The 17,883-nt window shown below is 45.7% G+C and overlaps 1 protein-coding gene across 1 annotated transcript; it reads right to left on the bottom strand.

Annotated features, from left to right (window-relative positions):
- Positions 1-1,344: 1,344 nt before the first annotated feature.
- Positions 1,345-6,955, bottom strand: LOC143987589 (uncharacterized). Its single transcript, XM_077486442.1, has 2 exons — positions 5,475-6,955; positions 1,345-5,273 (listed from the first exon to the last, which is right to left on the bottom strand). The coding sequence occupies exon 2, from the start codon at positions 3,221-3,223 to the stop codon at positions 2,315-2,317; it is 909 nt and encodes a 302-aa protein (XP_077342568.1). The 5' UTR covers positions 3,224-5,273; positions 5,475-6,955; the 3' UTR covers positions 1,345-2,314.
- Positions 6,956-17,883: the final 10,928 nt, after the last annotated feature.

Genomic DNA, 17,883 nt, shown 5'->3' with positions numbered 1-17,883 from the left:
TTAGATTCTTCACTTCATTGCTATGCCAAAGAGTCACTCTGAATAACTCTTTAGTGATGGACTTTGGTAGAGTTGTAAAGAGTCACTCTGAATAACTCTTCACCCTAAGGCCTTTTCCTTTCTTCATCCCGGGTATACTTGCTGCTCTACCTCTGCCTGTGGGCTGCTACTTCATTTAGTAAAGCACTCCCAATTTAAACAAAGGGCACCACTCTGAATAATCCCCTCTGCCTGACTGATTGGATTTGCCTGGGTGTGGAACCTAAGCCAGCATCCCTCAGTCTTTGTAAGTACTGTTTCCCTGAGTTTCCACTCGTTTGTCCTCCCGATCAACAGTCCATGTATCAGTCACAGAAAGTCGGTCATCCAGTATTTGTTGTCCACTTAGTTCTTACTACTTCCTGATGACTCCTCCAGCTCTCCTCTCCGCGTGCCCGTGTGCCTGCAAGGGGGGGGGGGGGGGACATCCAGGCTACCACCAGCTACTCCATGCTGCTTTTCTCCATCCACACCAGACTAGAGAACTCCCGGGAAGCATGTGGCCTCTGCTTATATGGGAGCCCTCCCCTCTGCCAATACAAATCGTGCGGACGGAGCGGAGAAGAAGCCGGAGCAAGATGCGGGACGTGAAGAGAGAAGGAAGAAGAAGATGGAGAAGAAGAAGTTGGAGGAACAAGAAGAACACCGAAGGAAGACCAGAAGAAAGAAGATGAAAGAAGAAGCGAAAAGAAGAAGAAATTAATAAAGGACTTGTCAAAAACCGTCTCTTGTGTTTTTTAACCTTTTGTCACTTTTTTTGTGAAATGGTAGGGTTACATTTGTACCCCATTATCAATTTACACGGGCGGGATCTGGGTGTCCTCTTGTTAAAGGGGGCTTCCAGATTCCGAAAAGCCCCCCACCTGCAGACCCCCACAACCACGGGCAAGGGTTGTGGGGATGAGGCCCCTTTCCCCATCAGCTTGGGGACAAGGTGCTTTGGGGAGCTACCCAAAGCACCCTGCCAATGTTGAGGGCATGTGGCCTGGTATAGTTCAGGAGGGGGCGCTCTCTCATCTCCTCCTCTTTTCCTGTGGCCTGCCAGGTTGCGTGCTTGGATAAGGGTCTGGTATGGATTTTTGGGGGGACCCCACGCCATTTTTTTTATTTTGGTGTGAGGTTCCCCTTAAAATTCATACCAGACAAGGGTCTGGTATGGATTTTGAGGGGGACTCCCACTCTATTTTGTTTTTAATTTTGGCGCTGGTATGGAATTTAGGGGGACCCCACGCATTTTTTTAAATTTTGGTTTGGGGTTCCCCTGTTAGGAAATTCCCTTGTGATCAGTAAAAAAAACATCAGGTGTTCTTGAGAAGCAGACAATTTATTTCTGATGTGGCCCACAACAGGGAGACATGCTTACAGGACGAAAGCTGAAGAAAAAGTCTCAACAAAAGAAAGTGTTCCGCCCTCACATATCCCACAAGAATAACATCTCTGTGCTTCTATTGGCTGAAAGAACATAAATTAACGTGTCATGGCACAGGCTTGCACTTTATAAGCTATACATATTCCCTGTACATTCTTAGGCTATCATATTTAGTTAAATCTAATCATCCTACTTACTATGGAGTTAATTAGGACAAAACAATACAATGAGTTAATACAATAATGTGCTCAGAAGTAAGCTTTTTAACAAATCAGTCTCAGGATTATTGTTTTTCTAATAGTCACACAATAAACATTTAAAACTTTTCTAACATTCCCTCCTCTTTGTGTGACTATTTTATCTCCACACATTTCGATGAAAGTCCCTGTGTTATACACTTTCGGACTGTATGTCATTAAGTTGAGCTTCAATGTCCACATAGGTCTCCTCAGAGGTAGAGAGGGTTTGATACATTGTTCTTGAGACTGCAGTTTCAATGAGTTTTTGTGAAAGTCCTCGAATACAGGGAATGCAGCAGCATCCGCAAGTGACCAAAACAGCCAAAGCCACAGCGATTGAGATCAAACATGATATGATAAATCCAGTTCATTTACCGAACCATCCTTCAAACCAAGTTGTGAATGGATCATTAATACCTGAGTTTTCCGCCAATTCATTCGATAGCGCAGTCAGTCCTTCCAAGGCTCTGGTCACGGTCCCTCCAGGAGCTGTATTGTTAGGGATAAAGGTACAACACATGCTACCAAACATTTTGCATACCCTCCTCTTTCAGCTAAGACCATATCTAAAGCCATTCGGTTCTGCCAGGCCATTAGAGATGTGGGGGCCAACTGTTCTGCTAGGCCCCTCACAGCATCCCTAGTATAGTTTACAAATCGTTGTTGGTTATAATATATATATATAATTAATCCAGTCATCATTTTTATCTATAGTCACCCACCAGAGAAGAGACTCAAACCCAGCTGTCACCTGATTCCTGGCTTTAAACTCGTCCGGCACCCCGCGAGGAACCCCAATCTCATCTATGTAGATCTGAGAGTCAAATGACCCCAAGGGAGAGGTGTCCCTACGATACTGTCGGTGACTCTTAGTCCACGGGTATTCTGACAGGATTCTCAGGGGCATAGCCAGCTGGACCATAGCGCAATCCCCTTGGGCATTGGCCGGTAGTCTAGCTCGCAGTTTCTTATCCCCACACATCCACCAGACATCAGCTCTCTGAATGTCATGTCCAACCCAGTCACCGTTGTCCGTGTTAATCCTCTCCACACAGTAGTCATCAGGTAATGACCCAAGATCCACCGCGCTACGGTTCCCTGGGAGTGCAAAACAAGTAAAGTTGCCCGTATAAGCGGCAACCGCTGGAGGTATCTGAGGTCTCTGTACTGGGGGAAACAACAAACTCAATGTGTGACAAGTAGAATTTGTTTCAGGTTTATAGCTCTTATTATACAATTGCAACATACATTTTAAACCTTCTGGATCTGTATTGTGATCTAGAGGAAAAGGAACTGTTGCTAAATGTGGTCTGGCTCCGGCACAAACTAAACAGTTTTCCTTTTTCAGAGTTCTAACCGTGTACCTCAACCATTCTAACCACTCATTTTTTCTTTGGTCGCCCGTCTCCAAAGCTATGGCATCTTCTATTGTTAGGTTAGTGAATCTTATAGTTATACTCAGAACTTCTATTTTAGTATGGCCTTCTTCTTTCCCTTCTGAGTCTACTTTTTCCTGTTTAATTTTATTAGGAGGTAATACCTCAAAGAAAAATGTTCCTGACACCCATGCTCCCATGGAATACAACCGCTGATCTTCCTTCCTCGGCTCCGTTAATGTTATTAATAGTTGGTTACAGTTCTTACTATTTGTGCAGGGGGAGTTGGCCGCTTTTGTGATTATGAGTCTCTCCTTTATACCACTCTTTTTAGCCCCTGGTTGATTATACCCCCAATCTTGATGCGCTGTAGTCCACAGGGCCTGATCCCATGCTTGACATCCTGCCTTATTCCAGAGTCAGCAGATGTATATATCTGCCCATAGAAGTCCTCTAGCCCCAGTTGTATCCCCACAATCTGCAATCTGACAGAAGTCTACCAGTATAGTGCTAGTTATTCCCTCTATAAAGTTTTGGATTTAATGCTTTTCCTGTTCTTTCCCAATCCAAAAGTTCCTCTACTCTTCCATAGCGCCTACCCCCTCTTATGGATGCCTCTCCTAGTGTCACCAGTAACCCAAGGATAATTACTGTCCCTTTCATCCTAACCAGCTACAGAGTTCCAGCGGATAGGATAGGGGAGTTGGAAGGGGAGGGAGACTTCACCGGTTTGAGACAAGTCCCACCTTGTGTGAGACCTCCCTTTGTAGCCGGACTTTCTGGACCTCTTGTAGCCAACTGGCCCTACTCTGCCTGTAAAACGTTTTTACAATGGGACTGGTGAATCCAGGTAGACCTCTCTGCAATCCTTATCACAGTAGGGGTAGTTAAAAGGACTTTGAAAGGACCATCCCACCTTGGGGAGTACCACTGCTTTTTTCTTATTACTTTTTATTGAGACCCAATCTCCCACATGCACCTTTCTCATCTTTTTTTGGGGTGTGATATACATACTGGTCACAGCTACTAGTAGGCAATACATCCAATTATTTTTACCTGTTTCTTCCATAGCTTTTCTCAGTTTGCTTTTTAGAATGCCATTATGTCTTTCTACCAATCCAGCTGATTGGGAATGATAGGCACAATGGTATTTCCCTTTAATTCTCATCACTTCTATCAAATGTTGTATATTTTTTAATTACAAAATGGGGTCCATTATCACGGTAAATCCTTTCAGGGATTCCAAATCTAGGAATAATATCTCTTAGTAATGCTTTGGCTACAGTCTGTGCATCTGCACTTCCTGTCGGGAATATCTCCTCCCATTTGGTCAGGGTGCCTGGGTACCAAACAATATTTCTTCCTTTCACATTTGTCTAATTCAATAAAATCCATGCAAATGTGTTGGAATGGATATTGTGGTGTAGGGAACTTCCCTTTCTGTGGTCTTATACCTCCCTGAGCATTGTGTCTTGCACATATAAGACATAGAGAGCAAAAAGTTTTTTTTTAATAATAATTTGTGAATCCATAGGCTGTACATACTTTATTTAACATCTCAGTCATCCCCCTGTTTGACACATGCGTTACTCCATGTGTCAATACTGCTGCATACCTAAATAAAGATTTTGGTAATACCGGTTTCCCTTCAGGTGATGTGTAAATATCATCAATTATTGTGCAACCCTTTGTTTTCCAATATTGTTTTCCCCAGGGGGGGCATTTTGCTGCATATCAGTAAGGACTGTATGATCTATCACTATGATTTCTCGTCATTATTTTATGTGCAGCTTCATCTGCCCTTTTATTTCCCTTTGAGATGGGGTCCGTATATTTTGTGTGTGCTTGACATTTACAGATTGCAAGCTTTTTTGGTATCTGTATTGCATCTAGGAGTTCTAAAATGAAGTCCGTATGTGAAATTGGTTTACCACTGGAGGTGACCATCCCCCTGTTTTTCCATTGTTGTGCAAAAACATGAACTGTTGAAAAGGCATATTGACTGTCAGTGTATGTGGTTACAGATTTCCTTCTGACAGTATACATGCTCTTGTCAGTGCTACAAGTTCTGCAACTTGTGCTGAATAATGTTTTGGTAGTGGCCCCGCTTCCAAAATCTCATCCTGTGTCACTACTGCATATCCTGTTGCATTTGTGCCATCTGGATTTTTTCTTACTAGAACCATCAACAAAAAGTATCATGTCAGGGTTAGATAATGGCACATCTTTCAGATCACTTTGTGACAGTACCTTTTCAGTGATGGCAACAGTGCAGTCATGTTTATACCCGTCAGTAGGAAGTGGTAGTAGCGTGGATGGGTTTAATGTAGTACACCTCTGTATTGTTAAGTGAGGTTGTGTCAAGAGTATTGTCATACAGGAAAGGTGTCGTGCTGGGCTCAAATGTGATATCTTTTGCTGTAACAGGATAACAAACACTGCATGTGGTACCTTTTCAGTTAGTAAAGTTGAATAAAGACACCAGTCCATCCGGTTCAGCCTGAGTGAGTGTCTAGCCTCTACCCCTGTACACCCACATCGTTCTCCACCCCCAAGGATCCAACGTCCCCATTCATATACCAGGGCCAAACCGGGACAGAAGCCAATCAACCCACCTGCATGTCCCCGGAGTGCGGGAGGAAACCAGAGCACCCGGAGGAAATCCACGCAGGCACAGGGAGTACATGCAAACTCCAGGCAGGCAGCGTCATGATTGGGATTCGAACCAGTGACCCCCTTCACTGCTAGGCGAGAGTGCTAACCACTACACCGCTGATGCTACCAGTGCTTGTACACAGGGTGGAAGTACTCTCGTTGCACTGTCTATTTCTGTAGAGTAATCCTTCCTCTATGAGACCCCTCTGGTTCTGCCTCAGCAGTGTACTCTTCTGCATCCTCCTCTCTTTCATCACCTTGCATAAGAACCTTTTATTTTCACATTCTTTTTTGCTTTTGCTTTCAAATACTTCTCAGAATGCTTAGCATATTGTAAAACATCTAAAACTGATACAGTTCGGTAAGTAACCATGTTTTAAACAATGTAATCCTTATGATCCTGTTTCAATCCATTTAAAAAAAACAATCTTTAGCTGTTGCTAATATGCACTATACACATCTTCAGCTTCGGGGAGCCCGGAGAACACTCTAAAAATCTCTCGTAATTTATTTAGGTAGTCACTGACACTTTCTTTGTCTTCTTGTACTGTCATATTTATTTATTTTTTTGCCAATCAGTCCGTTATACCCATCTAAGCTGGCATCTGTTCAGTAGGGCAGTCAACCTGTTTCCTAAGTCTGGGCTTTCTGGAGGCAATGGATCCCCCCCCCGTCCCTGTGCATGAGTTATGGCGTCAGTTAATGTTTCAAGGATCGATCTGTTCATCTCCAGGACTGAACTACTGTCTGGAGAGATTGAGGAAGTGGAATTGGGGGTTTGTTCAGAGGCGGTTCCTTTGACAGGGGTGAATGTCACAGGGAAGGTGTTACTCTGGGCAGTTACTTGCACCTGAGGGGGAGGACCATTATAGGGAGGTGGTCTCTGGGTACAGCAGATGAGATCATCCTCTTTGTCCACTAGGGGCAATTGGGCTTGGCATTTTTCCTTTGTTCTTCCTTCTACCCTAATTCTAGCATGCTGAAGCCAATATTCCGCCATTTTTTAACCGATACCTTTTTTGAACTTTGGGTCCTGATATTTTAAGCTTATCCACAGGACCCCAAAATAGAACTTTCTTTCTTTTTAATTTTTTTTTTAGTATTCTGATTCAGAACTTAGCCTTTTGACTTATAAATGTACCCAAATATAAACAGCATTGCATCATTAACACTTCACAGTTGAAAGTCTATGAATTCTAAAAATAACTCCAATCCAATATAAATATTTACTTTAAGACTATTTTTCAAACTCTTTTACCCACCAAAAGTCCTAATATTTTCACAGATGCATACATTAACCTCTGTCAGGCAATCTGCATTTTCTTGTTTCTGAGAAACAACTTCTTGACCTTCATAGCAATGAAAAAATCCACAGCCTTTTTTTTTTTTCATTTCTTTTCACATTCATCAAACCACCTGATAATTCTACAACATTCTATTTACTCCAAAATGCCATATACCTTCTTTTTCTTTTATGCTAAGTTTCAATATATACAATATAACCCTTCTGTATTATCATAGCTAATCAAGGGTTAACTTTTACAACGGTCTTGCAGGATCAGGAGAAATTCTTCCATGAGGGGAGGGGGAGGGGGAGAGAGTTCAGTGAATTTGCCTTCTTATCTGCTTAGAAATATGCAGCACAAAAACCATGTCAATACAAGAGAAAAAAAAACAACAACCCATTCCCACACTATCGAGAGAATCAGAAAGGGTTAAACATAAACAAAGATAAAGTAAACACACACAGAAGAAAATTAGCCTTGCGATCTTAGATCACTTAACTAAACAGCGCTTAAAATAGTCAGGCAATTAACCTCTGACATTCGGTATACCTCAAATCTTTTTGTTATCTGTCCGGACAGCGGGCGACGTAATTTTTTACCTTAGACAACGTCCCCAAGTGTCTCTGTCTACGAGCACTGGATTATCTAGATATTATACGATCAATACCAATGTCGGCAATTACAACACATTAAACCAGAAGCAAGAGAAAGAGAAGAAAAGACTCAGAAAGAATTAAGAATAATTTAAATTATCTTACCTCTCAAACACCTGGACTGGATCACACAAGGTTCGGAAACAGACAGTGGAATTCAGATCTATGGCCCCGCCCCTTTTTCACCAAATAACATTGATTGGGGGGACTTGTAAGGTTCGGTGAGCTTCAAAGTCCAATACTCACCGAAGTGTTGTCGGGCCGTCTGATCTGAAAACCAGCGTGTTGCTCCCGGCTCGAAAGACCAAAAATGTTAGGAAATTCCCTTGTGATCAGTAAAAAAAACATCAGGTGTTCTTGAGAAGCAGACAATTTATTTCTGATGTGGCCCACAACAGGGAGACATGCTTACAGGACGAAAGCTGAAGAAAAAGTCTCAACAAAAGAAAGTGTTCCGCCCTCACATATCCCACAAGAATAACATCTCTGTGCTTCTATTGGCTGAAAGAACATAAATTAACGTGTCATGGCACAGGCTTGCACTTTATAAGCTATACATATTCCCTGTACATTCTTAGGCTATCATATTTAGTTAAATCTAATCATCCTACTTACTATGGAGTTAATTAGGACAAAACAATACAATGAGTTAATACAATAATGTGCTCAGAAGTAAGCTTTTTAACAAATCAGTCTCAGGATTATTGTTTTTCTAATAGTCACACAATAAACATTTAAAACTTTTCTAACATCCCCTGTTGGGAAATCCCCATGCCGTCCTTATCAATTAACTTTTATGAGTATTGCAGACTGACAATTCATTGTAGCCACGAGTAGTTTTAAATTACTTTTTTTTCCTTTAGAAATGAAATTTTGCTGTCAGACTGTTCTAAACACGGGAAACATCCACTCCTTTACAGGCATGCTATAGACATCCCCCAGGTATGAAATTTAAAGGAATATTACACTTTTATTGTTTCACTTTAAGCATTATTAAAATCACTGCTCCTGAAAAAACGTCAGTTTTTAAAACTTATAGACAATACCATGCATATAAGCCTTTAAAATTAGCACTTTTGATTATTCATGTTTGTGTCCCATAGACTTTAACGGCGTGTTTGAACAAATGTTTTGCCTGTTCGCATGTTCTGGTGCGAACTCAACAGGGGGGGTTCATCCCTACTCTTCAGCTTGAAGCCTTTTCCTTTACAACATTTCTGCATCCCTGGTACACTTGCTGCTCTACCTCCGTCTGTGGACTGCTACTTCAATTAGTACATCACTCCTAATTTAAACAAAGGGCGCCACTCTGAATAATCCCCTGATTGATTGGATTTCCCTGGGTGTGGAACCTAAGCCACAGGCCATCACTGCCTATTTCCATGACTCCCGTTCCAGCATCCCTCAGTCTTTGGAAGTACTGTTTCCCTGGATTTCAACTCACTTGTCCTCCTGATCAACAGTCCATGTTCCAGTCACAGAAAGTTGATCACCCAGTCTTTGTTGTCCGCTTAGTTCTTACTATCTCATGATGACTCCACCATCTCTCCTTTCTGTGTGGCACGTTCCCCTCCACGCAACTGATTAATTTTTCTATGCATGTGAGATCCCTTGAAGACTGCCTATGCTGAGTCACTATCCTGTTATGCTGAGTGGCTATCCTATTCCTCCTCAGTGTTCACGTTGATAGCTTCTAAGAACGTTTTTGTTTCAGGGCACCACCACCAGTGCCTAATTTTTCCACCCCTGTTTAACATAGGCATGTAATTCCAATTTTTGCTGTAATGTTTCACAGCAGGTCCTGCCACAGCAGGGCCTGTTCCTGCGCTCAACAAGAATATCTGTGAGGCTTTACAGTGTTGTACCACCACTACCACCGCCTAAGGCCCAATTTTTCCACAAGTAGTTTTAAATTACTTTTTTTTCCCTTTAGAGATGTAATTTTGTGCAGGGACTGTTCTAAACACGTGAAACATGCACAACTTTACAGACATACTACAGACAACCCCAGGTACGATATTTAAAGGAATATTTCAGTTTTATTTTTTCACTTTAAGCATTATTAAAATCACTGCTCCCGAAAAAACTGCCATTTTTAAAACTTTTTTGCATTGATACATGTCCCCAGGGGCAGGACCCGGGTCCCCAAACACTTTTTAGGACAATAACTTGCATATTAGCCTTTAAAATTCGCACTTTTGATTTTTCACTTCGAGTCCCATAGACTTTTACAACTAGGCGTCTACAGCGTGGATGCCAGTTGCCTGGATGGTGTCCTTGGACGTCCTCCTTTTTACTTCCCCAATGCGCGCCGCTGTGGGCGTGCATCGGGGAAGTTCTGTGTTGGCCGTGTCCCTTGGACACAGCCAATCACAGATCGTGCTAAATGGCCAATCACAGCGGTCATGTAGCACTCGATTTGAGTGTCCAATGAGAGATGATCTCATATGTAAACATATGAGATCATCTCTCATCTCCGGCTCTCCCTTCTCACACAGAGACAGCGTGTGAGGAGGGAGAGTGAATGGCTGCAGCTTGTCAGTGAAAAAAAAGGGGGAAAATAAAGTGTCTACAGTACAAGTCAGTGCCATCTGTCCCCAATGCCACCTGTCCCCAGTGCCATCTGTCCCCAGAGCCACCTGTCCCCAGTGCCACCTGTCAGTGCCATCTGTCTCCAGTGCCATGTATAAGTGCCATCTGTCATCAGTGCCACGTATAAGTGCCATCTGTCATTGTCACGTGTCATCAGTGCCACCTATTAGTGTCTTCTGTCAGTGCCACGTATTAGTGCCATCTGTCATCAGTACCACATATTAGTGCCATCTGTCATCAGTGCCACCTATTAGTGCCATCTGTCCTCAGTGTCACGTGTCATCAGTGCCACGTATCAGTGCCATCTGTCATCAGTGCCACCTATCAGTGTCACATGCCAGCTGTTATCAGTGTCACATGTCATCAGTGCCATCTGTCATCAATGCCACATGTCATCAGTACCACAAATTATTGCCACCTGTCATCAGTGCCACGTATTAGTGTTATCTGTCATCAGTGCCATGTATTGGTGCCATTTGTCATCAGTGCCCCGTATTAGTGCCATCAGTCATCAGTTCCACATATTAGTGCCGTGTGTTATCAGTGCCACGTATTAGTGCCACATGTCATCCGTGCCACGTGTCAGTGCCACATATTACTGCCATCTGTCATCGGTGTCACGTTTCATCAGTGTCACGTATTAGTGCCATCTGTCATCAGTGCCACATCAGTGTCACGTGTCATCAGTGCCATGTATCAGTGCCACATGAGTGTCACGTGTCAGTGCCCTGGTGTTCCAGGGCATTCAAAAGTGTAATAGGTAGGCAACAAGTTAGATGTGTAATTTATGCTCCTAGAACACGTGATGGTGCTCCCTGCATGTTGGGCCTCTCTATGTGGCTAAGCTGTGAAAAAGTCACACACATGTGGTATCGTAATACTCAGGAGGAGTAGCAGAATGTGTTTTGGGGTGTCATTTGTGGTATACATATGCCATGTGAGAGAAATAACCTATTACAATGACAATTTTGTGGGAAAGAAAAAAAATCTTCATTTTGCAAAGAATTGTGGGAAAAAAATTACAACATAAAAAACCTCACCATGGATCTTACTAAATACCCTAGAATGTCTACTTTCAAAAAAGGGGTCATTTTGGGGGGTATCTGTAGTTTCCTGGCTTGTTAGGGTCGCAATAAATGAGATAGGCCACCAGTACATCAGGATTTGCACCACAGCTTGTAGACTGTCTAACTTTTCACCAAATAATATCCACTAATTTGGGTTATTTTTACCAAAGATATGTAGCAGTATAAATTGTGGGCAAAATGTATGAAAAAAAAAATTATTTGCAAAATTTTATCACAGAAACTGAGAAAAATATATTTTTTTTTTCAAAATTGTCTGTCTTTTTTCATTTATAGCGCAAAAAATAAAAAACCCAGAGGCGATCAAATACCACCAAAAGAAAGCTCTATTTGTATGAAAAAAGGACAAAAAAAATCATTTGGGTACAGTGTTACATGAGTAATTGTCCTTCAAAGTGTGAGAGCACTGAAAGCTGAAAACTGGTCTGGTCACGAGGGGAGTTTAAGTGTCCAGTTGTCAAGGGGTTTACGTATTCGCACAAATTTTTGGTCTGTTCGCATGTTCTGCCGCCAACCAAACTGGAGGGTGTTTGGCTCATCCCTAATCACCAGTACAGTATTTATAAATTAAAATTATATCCCCTCACAAGTGTCTCTTCTCCAGAGAATAAGTTCAGTGCTCGCAGCCTTTCCTCATAACTAATATCCTCCAGACCCTTTATTGCTTAGTTTCCCTTCTTTGTACTCACTCCATTTCCAGTACATCCTTCCTGAAGACTGGTGCCCAGAACTGGACAACATACTCTTTTTTTTTTAACAAAGAATTTTTTTTATTTATGTTTCAAACAAAACAAAAAAAAAACAGAAAACAGACATGCGTCAGCAAGGTACATACATATTTTGAGTAGACAGATAATCAAATGTATCACATATAAGCACAGATAGTTCTTAGCAATGTGTAGAGTCACTAATCATTGCAGCATAGGATATAAAACCTCCCCGAGACCTCCCCCCACCACACAGAAAACCGCATAAATTACAAAAAAGGGAAACCCCCCCCCCTCCCCCCACCCTCCACTCCCCCTAGCCTAAGCAATAGTCAAATGCTTCGCCTCAACCCATGCCGCCCAGATCTTCCCAAATTTCCCAGGGCAGTTCCTGCCCAGATATGTAAGTTTGTAGAGCGGCAGAGCCGCGTTCACCAGGGACTGCCACAGTTGTTTAGTGGGAGGGAGAGGTTGATTCCATTGCAGTAGTATGGCTTTCCTCGCATAGAGTGTAGTGTAAAAAATAAACAGTTTCTTCCCCCAGGAGATATCCAGAAAATCACAGATACCCAGCAGGAGAGGTATCGGGCTAAGTGGAATCGTAAGCTCCCCCACTGCATTAATATCGTCCAGGACCCCTCTCCAAAATCCCACTACCCCAGGGCAGGACCAGACCATGTGGAAAAAGTCAGCATCATCTTCTTTGCATCTGGGGCAGGTAGTCAATCGGTCAGGGTAAATCCTTGCCAGGCGTGCCGGTGAAAAATATACCCGGTGGAGGAACTTCAATTGTATAAACCTGTCCCTTGCAGAAATCGCAAGGGTCAGGTATTGCTGTAAACCCTCCTCCCAGTCCTCCTCAGTAAGCTCCGGAATGTCGCCTTGCCAGAGCTCAAACAAATGGGAGATCCTAGTCTCCTCCGATACGGTCAGCGCGGCATACACCATGGACAGCGTGCGCGTCCCTCCCCCCTCAGGACCAAGCGCCTCCTCCACCGCCGACACCCCAAGAGTCGCTCTAGATGGGAATTGAGAACGAAAAGCGTGTCGCAACTGCAGGAATCTGAAAAACATATGGTTCGGGAGGTCCCTGGCCTGTTTAATAGCATCGAAGGAGAGTAGCTGCCCCTGGGACACTATGTCCCCCAGTGTTGTAACTCCATGCCTGGCCCAAACAATCGGATCCGGGATGGATTGAAAGTGGGGCAAGCGGGGGTTCCCCCAAAGGGGAGTCCCCGGGGCCCACACCCCTGCGCCCACCAACCTTTTGTTCACCAGATCCCATATTTTAAGCGTCGTACGCATCGGGAGGGTTATCCCAGGGTTAGATCGTGGTCCCCTATAGATCAGGTTCCTGAGTTCCGCATAAGAGCCCAACAACGCCGCCTCCAACGAGGACGCAGGGTTGACCAGGCCCTCGGAGAGCCACCACCTGACAGTCACTAGGACTGCCGCCCAGTAATATTTCAGAAAACAGGGCAGTGCCAGACCGCCCCTCACAAGGGGCCGTTGGAGGGTTGTTTTAGCTATTCTAGGGGGCCTACCATTCCAGACGAAGGACGAAACAATGCCATCTAATTTCTTAAAAAATCTAAGCGGGATGTGGACTGGGGTCTGACGGAAGAGATAGGTAAACCGAGGAAGGACCGACATTTTAATTAAATTGACCCGTCCCACTGGCGAAAGCGGCAAGGACCTCCACCCAGTACACCTCTGGGTCAACTGGGTAACCACCGGACTCAGGTTAAGGGTAATAAATTGTTTCAAGTCTCTGTGTATTTCCACCCCTAGATATTTAAATTGAGAAACCCTCTGCAGTTGCCCATCTGCTCGGGAACCACCCTCACCATCATGAAGTGGGAATAGAATTGATTTCGCCCAGTTTATACGTATACCCGAGAACTGTCCAAACCGGTCTATATGCGACAATGCCGCCTGTAGGGAGGCTCCGTCGTCCTTGAGATACAACAAGGTATCATCAGCGTATAACGAAACTTTTTCCTGCAAAGGACCCCGGACAATACCCCGAACCTCAGGAGAGGAGCGGAGAATAGCCGCCATAGGTTCAATTGCCAGTGCAAAAAGCCCCGGGGACAGTGGGCACCCCTGCCTGGTTCCCCTATGGAGGGGAAAGAGCGGGGAGAGGACCGCACCCGTACGCACTCTGGCCGTGGGAGCTCTGTACACCGCCCTGACCCACGAGATAAAGGCTGGACCGAATCCAAATCTATGGAGGACTGCCCACAAATAGTCCCACTCCACAGAATCAAAGGCCTTCTCCGCGTCTAGGGAGACCACAACCTCCTCCCCACATTCTGCATCCCCCGAGGCCAAAACAGTAAAGAGCCTGCGAATATTAATATCTGTCCCCTTCCCTGGCATAAAGCCAGACTGATCCTCATGGATCAAGGTAAGTATAACCTCGTTCAGTCGCCTGGCAAGGATTTTGGTCAGCACTTTCGCGTCTGAGTTGAGTAGGGAGATGGGTCGGTATGACGAGCACAACTGGGGGTCCTTCCCAGGTTTAGGGATCACCACTATGATGGCTTGTGCCATAGATGGAGGAAGTTCCCCCTCCCGAAGGGACACGGTGAGCATATCATGCATTCTAACTGACATCTCCTCTAGGTAATACTTATAAAATTCCGGGGGTATCCCATCCTCCCCAGGGGTCTTCCCCGGCTGCATGGACCCCAGCGCCACCCGGACTTCCGCCAGAGTGATCGGGGAGTCCAGACCGTCCCTGGCCTCAGAAGTAAGGGCAGGGAGTGTCACCCCCTCTAAATAGGCACTTAACTCCCGCGCTGAGTACTGCACCCTAGATGAATAAAGGGCGGAGTAGAACTCTGCAAAGCAAGCGTTGATGGCAAGGGGATCCGTCACCGTTGTCCCAGCACTATTCTGTATTCGAGGGATGGTGGAGATTGGGGCCTGCTCCCTCGAGATCCAGGCCAACAATCTCCCCGTCTTTTCGCCCTGTTCAAAAATCCTCTGTGTCTGAGCCAGTTGACGTTTGCTTGTTTTAGCCACCCTAAGGAGCACCACCTCTCTATACGCCACTTTCATATCCTGAGCCGTGAGCGGGTTACCCGTGAGGGTGAACCGGGTCTCCAGTTCCTGGGCCCTGGCCTCTGCCTCCTCTACCGTGATCTTATCATTCCTGCGCTCCCGACCAATGGATGAGAGGTAGCACCCCCTCATATAGGCCTTGAAGGCATCCCAGACCATCCCCCCAGAAGCCGTGCCAACATTTGAGGCCCAAAATCCCCGGATTTCACCGCCCATCTCAAAAGCAATGGTGGGATGCTCAATCCAGTACCTAGACAAACGCCATAGTCTATCCCTCTGAGGGGTAGAGGTTTGCAATGTACACAGCAGTGGGGAGTGGTCAGAGATGCCCCGAGGAAGTAACTCTATTCCAAGGACCCTGGGAAGCATGGGGGCACCAGCATAGACTAGGTCGATACGGGAGAGTGTGTTGTGGGAGGAGGAGTGGCACGTAAACTGGCGATCTGATGGGTGTTTCCACCTCCAGACATCCTCCAGCCCAAACACCTGTGCCCAGCGAGAAACTGGAGAGTCTGTGGCCTGGTCAGGCGTCAACCTATCCAGAGAAGGGTTAGGAGGAATATTAAAGTCCCCTGCTATAACCACATTGTCAGTCTGGAATTGGGCTATCAGGGCAGTCAGTTTATGTAGTAGAGACAGATCCGCAGGAGGAGGCATATAAAGACCCACCAGCACCATTTCTATCATGTCTATTGTGGCATGGACCAGTACGTATCTCCCGTCCTTATCTGTGACAATATCAAGAGGCTCAAAATTAAGGGACCTATGGATAAAGACGCTAACCCCCCGGGCATAGCCGGAGTATGTGGCATGATAGTGGTATCCCACCCAGGGCCTCTTCAATCCCATAATCCTTCCCCCCACTAGGTGCGTCTCCTGAAGAATACAGATATGCGGAGCATATTTTTTCATGTAGTCAAAAACAAGAGAGCGTTTAATCTTCTGGTTAAGCCCCCTAACGTTCCAGGAGAGGATCTTCAACGGAGCCATAATCTGGAAGGGCAGGGGGGACCAACGGATACAACCACCCGGCCAGGGTCGGGGCACAAATATCTCATCTTAAGTAATGCAGTGATATACCTTGTACATTCATTATAGTAGCGCTGTCTATACCAGAAAACATGAAAGCATGTAACAAAAAGACAACAAAAAAAACAGAAAAAAAAACAGAACTCCCCTCCCTTCCCACCCCACACCCCAGAAAAACAGCCCCAGGGTGTTTGAGAACCCAAACCAAACATAATCAAACCCATTTAAAGGAGAAATCTCCCGTGGGGGCGGTGCGTATCAACCAGCACACCTAGGACAGAGTCTCCTGCGCAGAGTAGACAAACTCCAGCGCAGCCGCTTCCTGGAGGCAAAGAAAAAGAAAAAACAAGACAAAAGGGAACAAATCGTAGTGTATGTGGCGCCTCAGATTGAAGTGCAATATTCTCTTGGAATGTTCCAAGGGCCCATTCTTAGTAGCAACTCATCCAACAGGACGACAACATCGGAGTAGCGGGGTCCAGCATCAGCATTACAGTGTATTCACATCCAGAAGTAATCATGCAAACCCCCCCGGGTATAAACTAGGGAAGGGGTAGGGCCCTAAGGCCCGTTAGACAGAAATATAAAAACATAAACCTGTAGACCCCCCCTAAGGAGCATCAGAATATCAGGTCGGCTCCTCGCCCCCTGCCCAAAACCAGTAATGAAAAGGAGAGGGGCACTCCGACCTGCCCTCCAAGTTCCGAGATGGAGGGACAGAGCTGGGGGGGGGGGGGGAAATCCGATCCGCGTGACACTGGGCAAAGCTTGTGATGCTTGTGGACCCCAGTCAGGTAATCACCATCAAAAAATTATCTCTGCTGGGGAAGGGAATCAATCCATCTGGAGGCCTCACTCGGGGCGGTAAAGAAACGAACGGATTCTCCGTCAATCACTCTGAGTTTCGCGGGGAACATCATGTTGTACTTGAGACCTTTGGTGCGCAGCTGGGCCTTGACTTGGTCGAATGTCCTGCGTTGCCTCTGCGTCTCCACAGAATAATCAGGAAAGAGCATTAATTTAGCATTTTCAAAGCGCAGGTCCCCCACCTTCCTCGCCTCCCGAAGAACCAGGTCTCTGTCTCTAAAGTTCAAAAGGCGGAAAATAAACGTGCGTGGCGGGGCGCCCGGTGGGCCACGAACCGATGGCATTCTGTGCGCTCGTTCCACGACAAAGTGAGGGGAGAACTCAGCGAGCGGGAGAAGTGTACGTAGCAAACGTTCGGTAAAGGCTTCGGTGTCCCGGCCCTCCGACCCCTCCGGGAGGCCCACCAACCTCAGGTTGTTCCTCCTATTCCTGTTCTCGTGGTCCTCGGCCCTGGATTCCAGCGCCTTCACCCGCACCTGCAGGGTACGGAGGGAGGCATCATGGTCGCGGGTAACATCTTCCGCGTCTCCAACCCTCCGCTCCACCTCGGCAAGCCGCTCCCGGTGTTTATCCATATCTCGCCGGATAAGCCCCATGTCGAGCTGTATCTGCTCTATCTTAGTGGTTAGGGTAGTCTGGCAACCAGTGATCGCTTGCATAAGAGCTTGAAATTGATCATCACCCATCGGTGGCGTGTCAGCATGGTCCGTTTGAGACGCCATGTTGGTGTAGGCCTGCCCGCGTGCCGCGCGGGTCTGTAGCGGAGTTCCCGGCGGGGTTCCCGGGGCCGTGTGCTTCTTCCTATGGGAACCGGAGGTACCCCTGCGCATCCCCGAGCCTCACCACCGTTTCACCGGCCCACGGGGAGAGATATATGTCCCTAAATGCCGGATAAATAGCCTGCCAGGTGCGGAGCT

The sequence above is a fragment of the Lithobates pipiens genome, unplaced genomic scaffold, assembly GCF_037356315.1.
Source record: "Lithobates pipiens isolate NorthernLeopardFrog02 unplaced genomic scaffold, aLitPip1_a1.2 Scaffold_18, whole genome shotgun sequence".
In the NCBI taxonomy this organism is placed as follows: Eukaryota; Metazoa; Chordata; class Amphibia; order Anura; family Ranidae; genus Lithobates; species Lithobates pipiens.
This window is presented reverse-complemented; position numbering and strand designations above follow the sequence as displayed.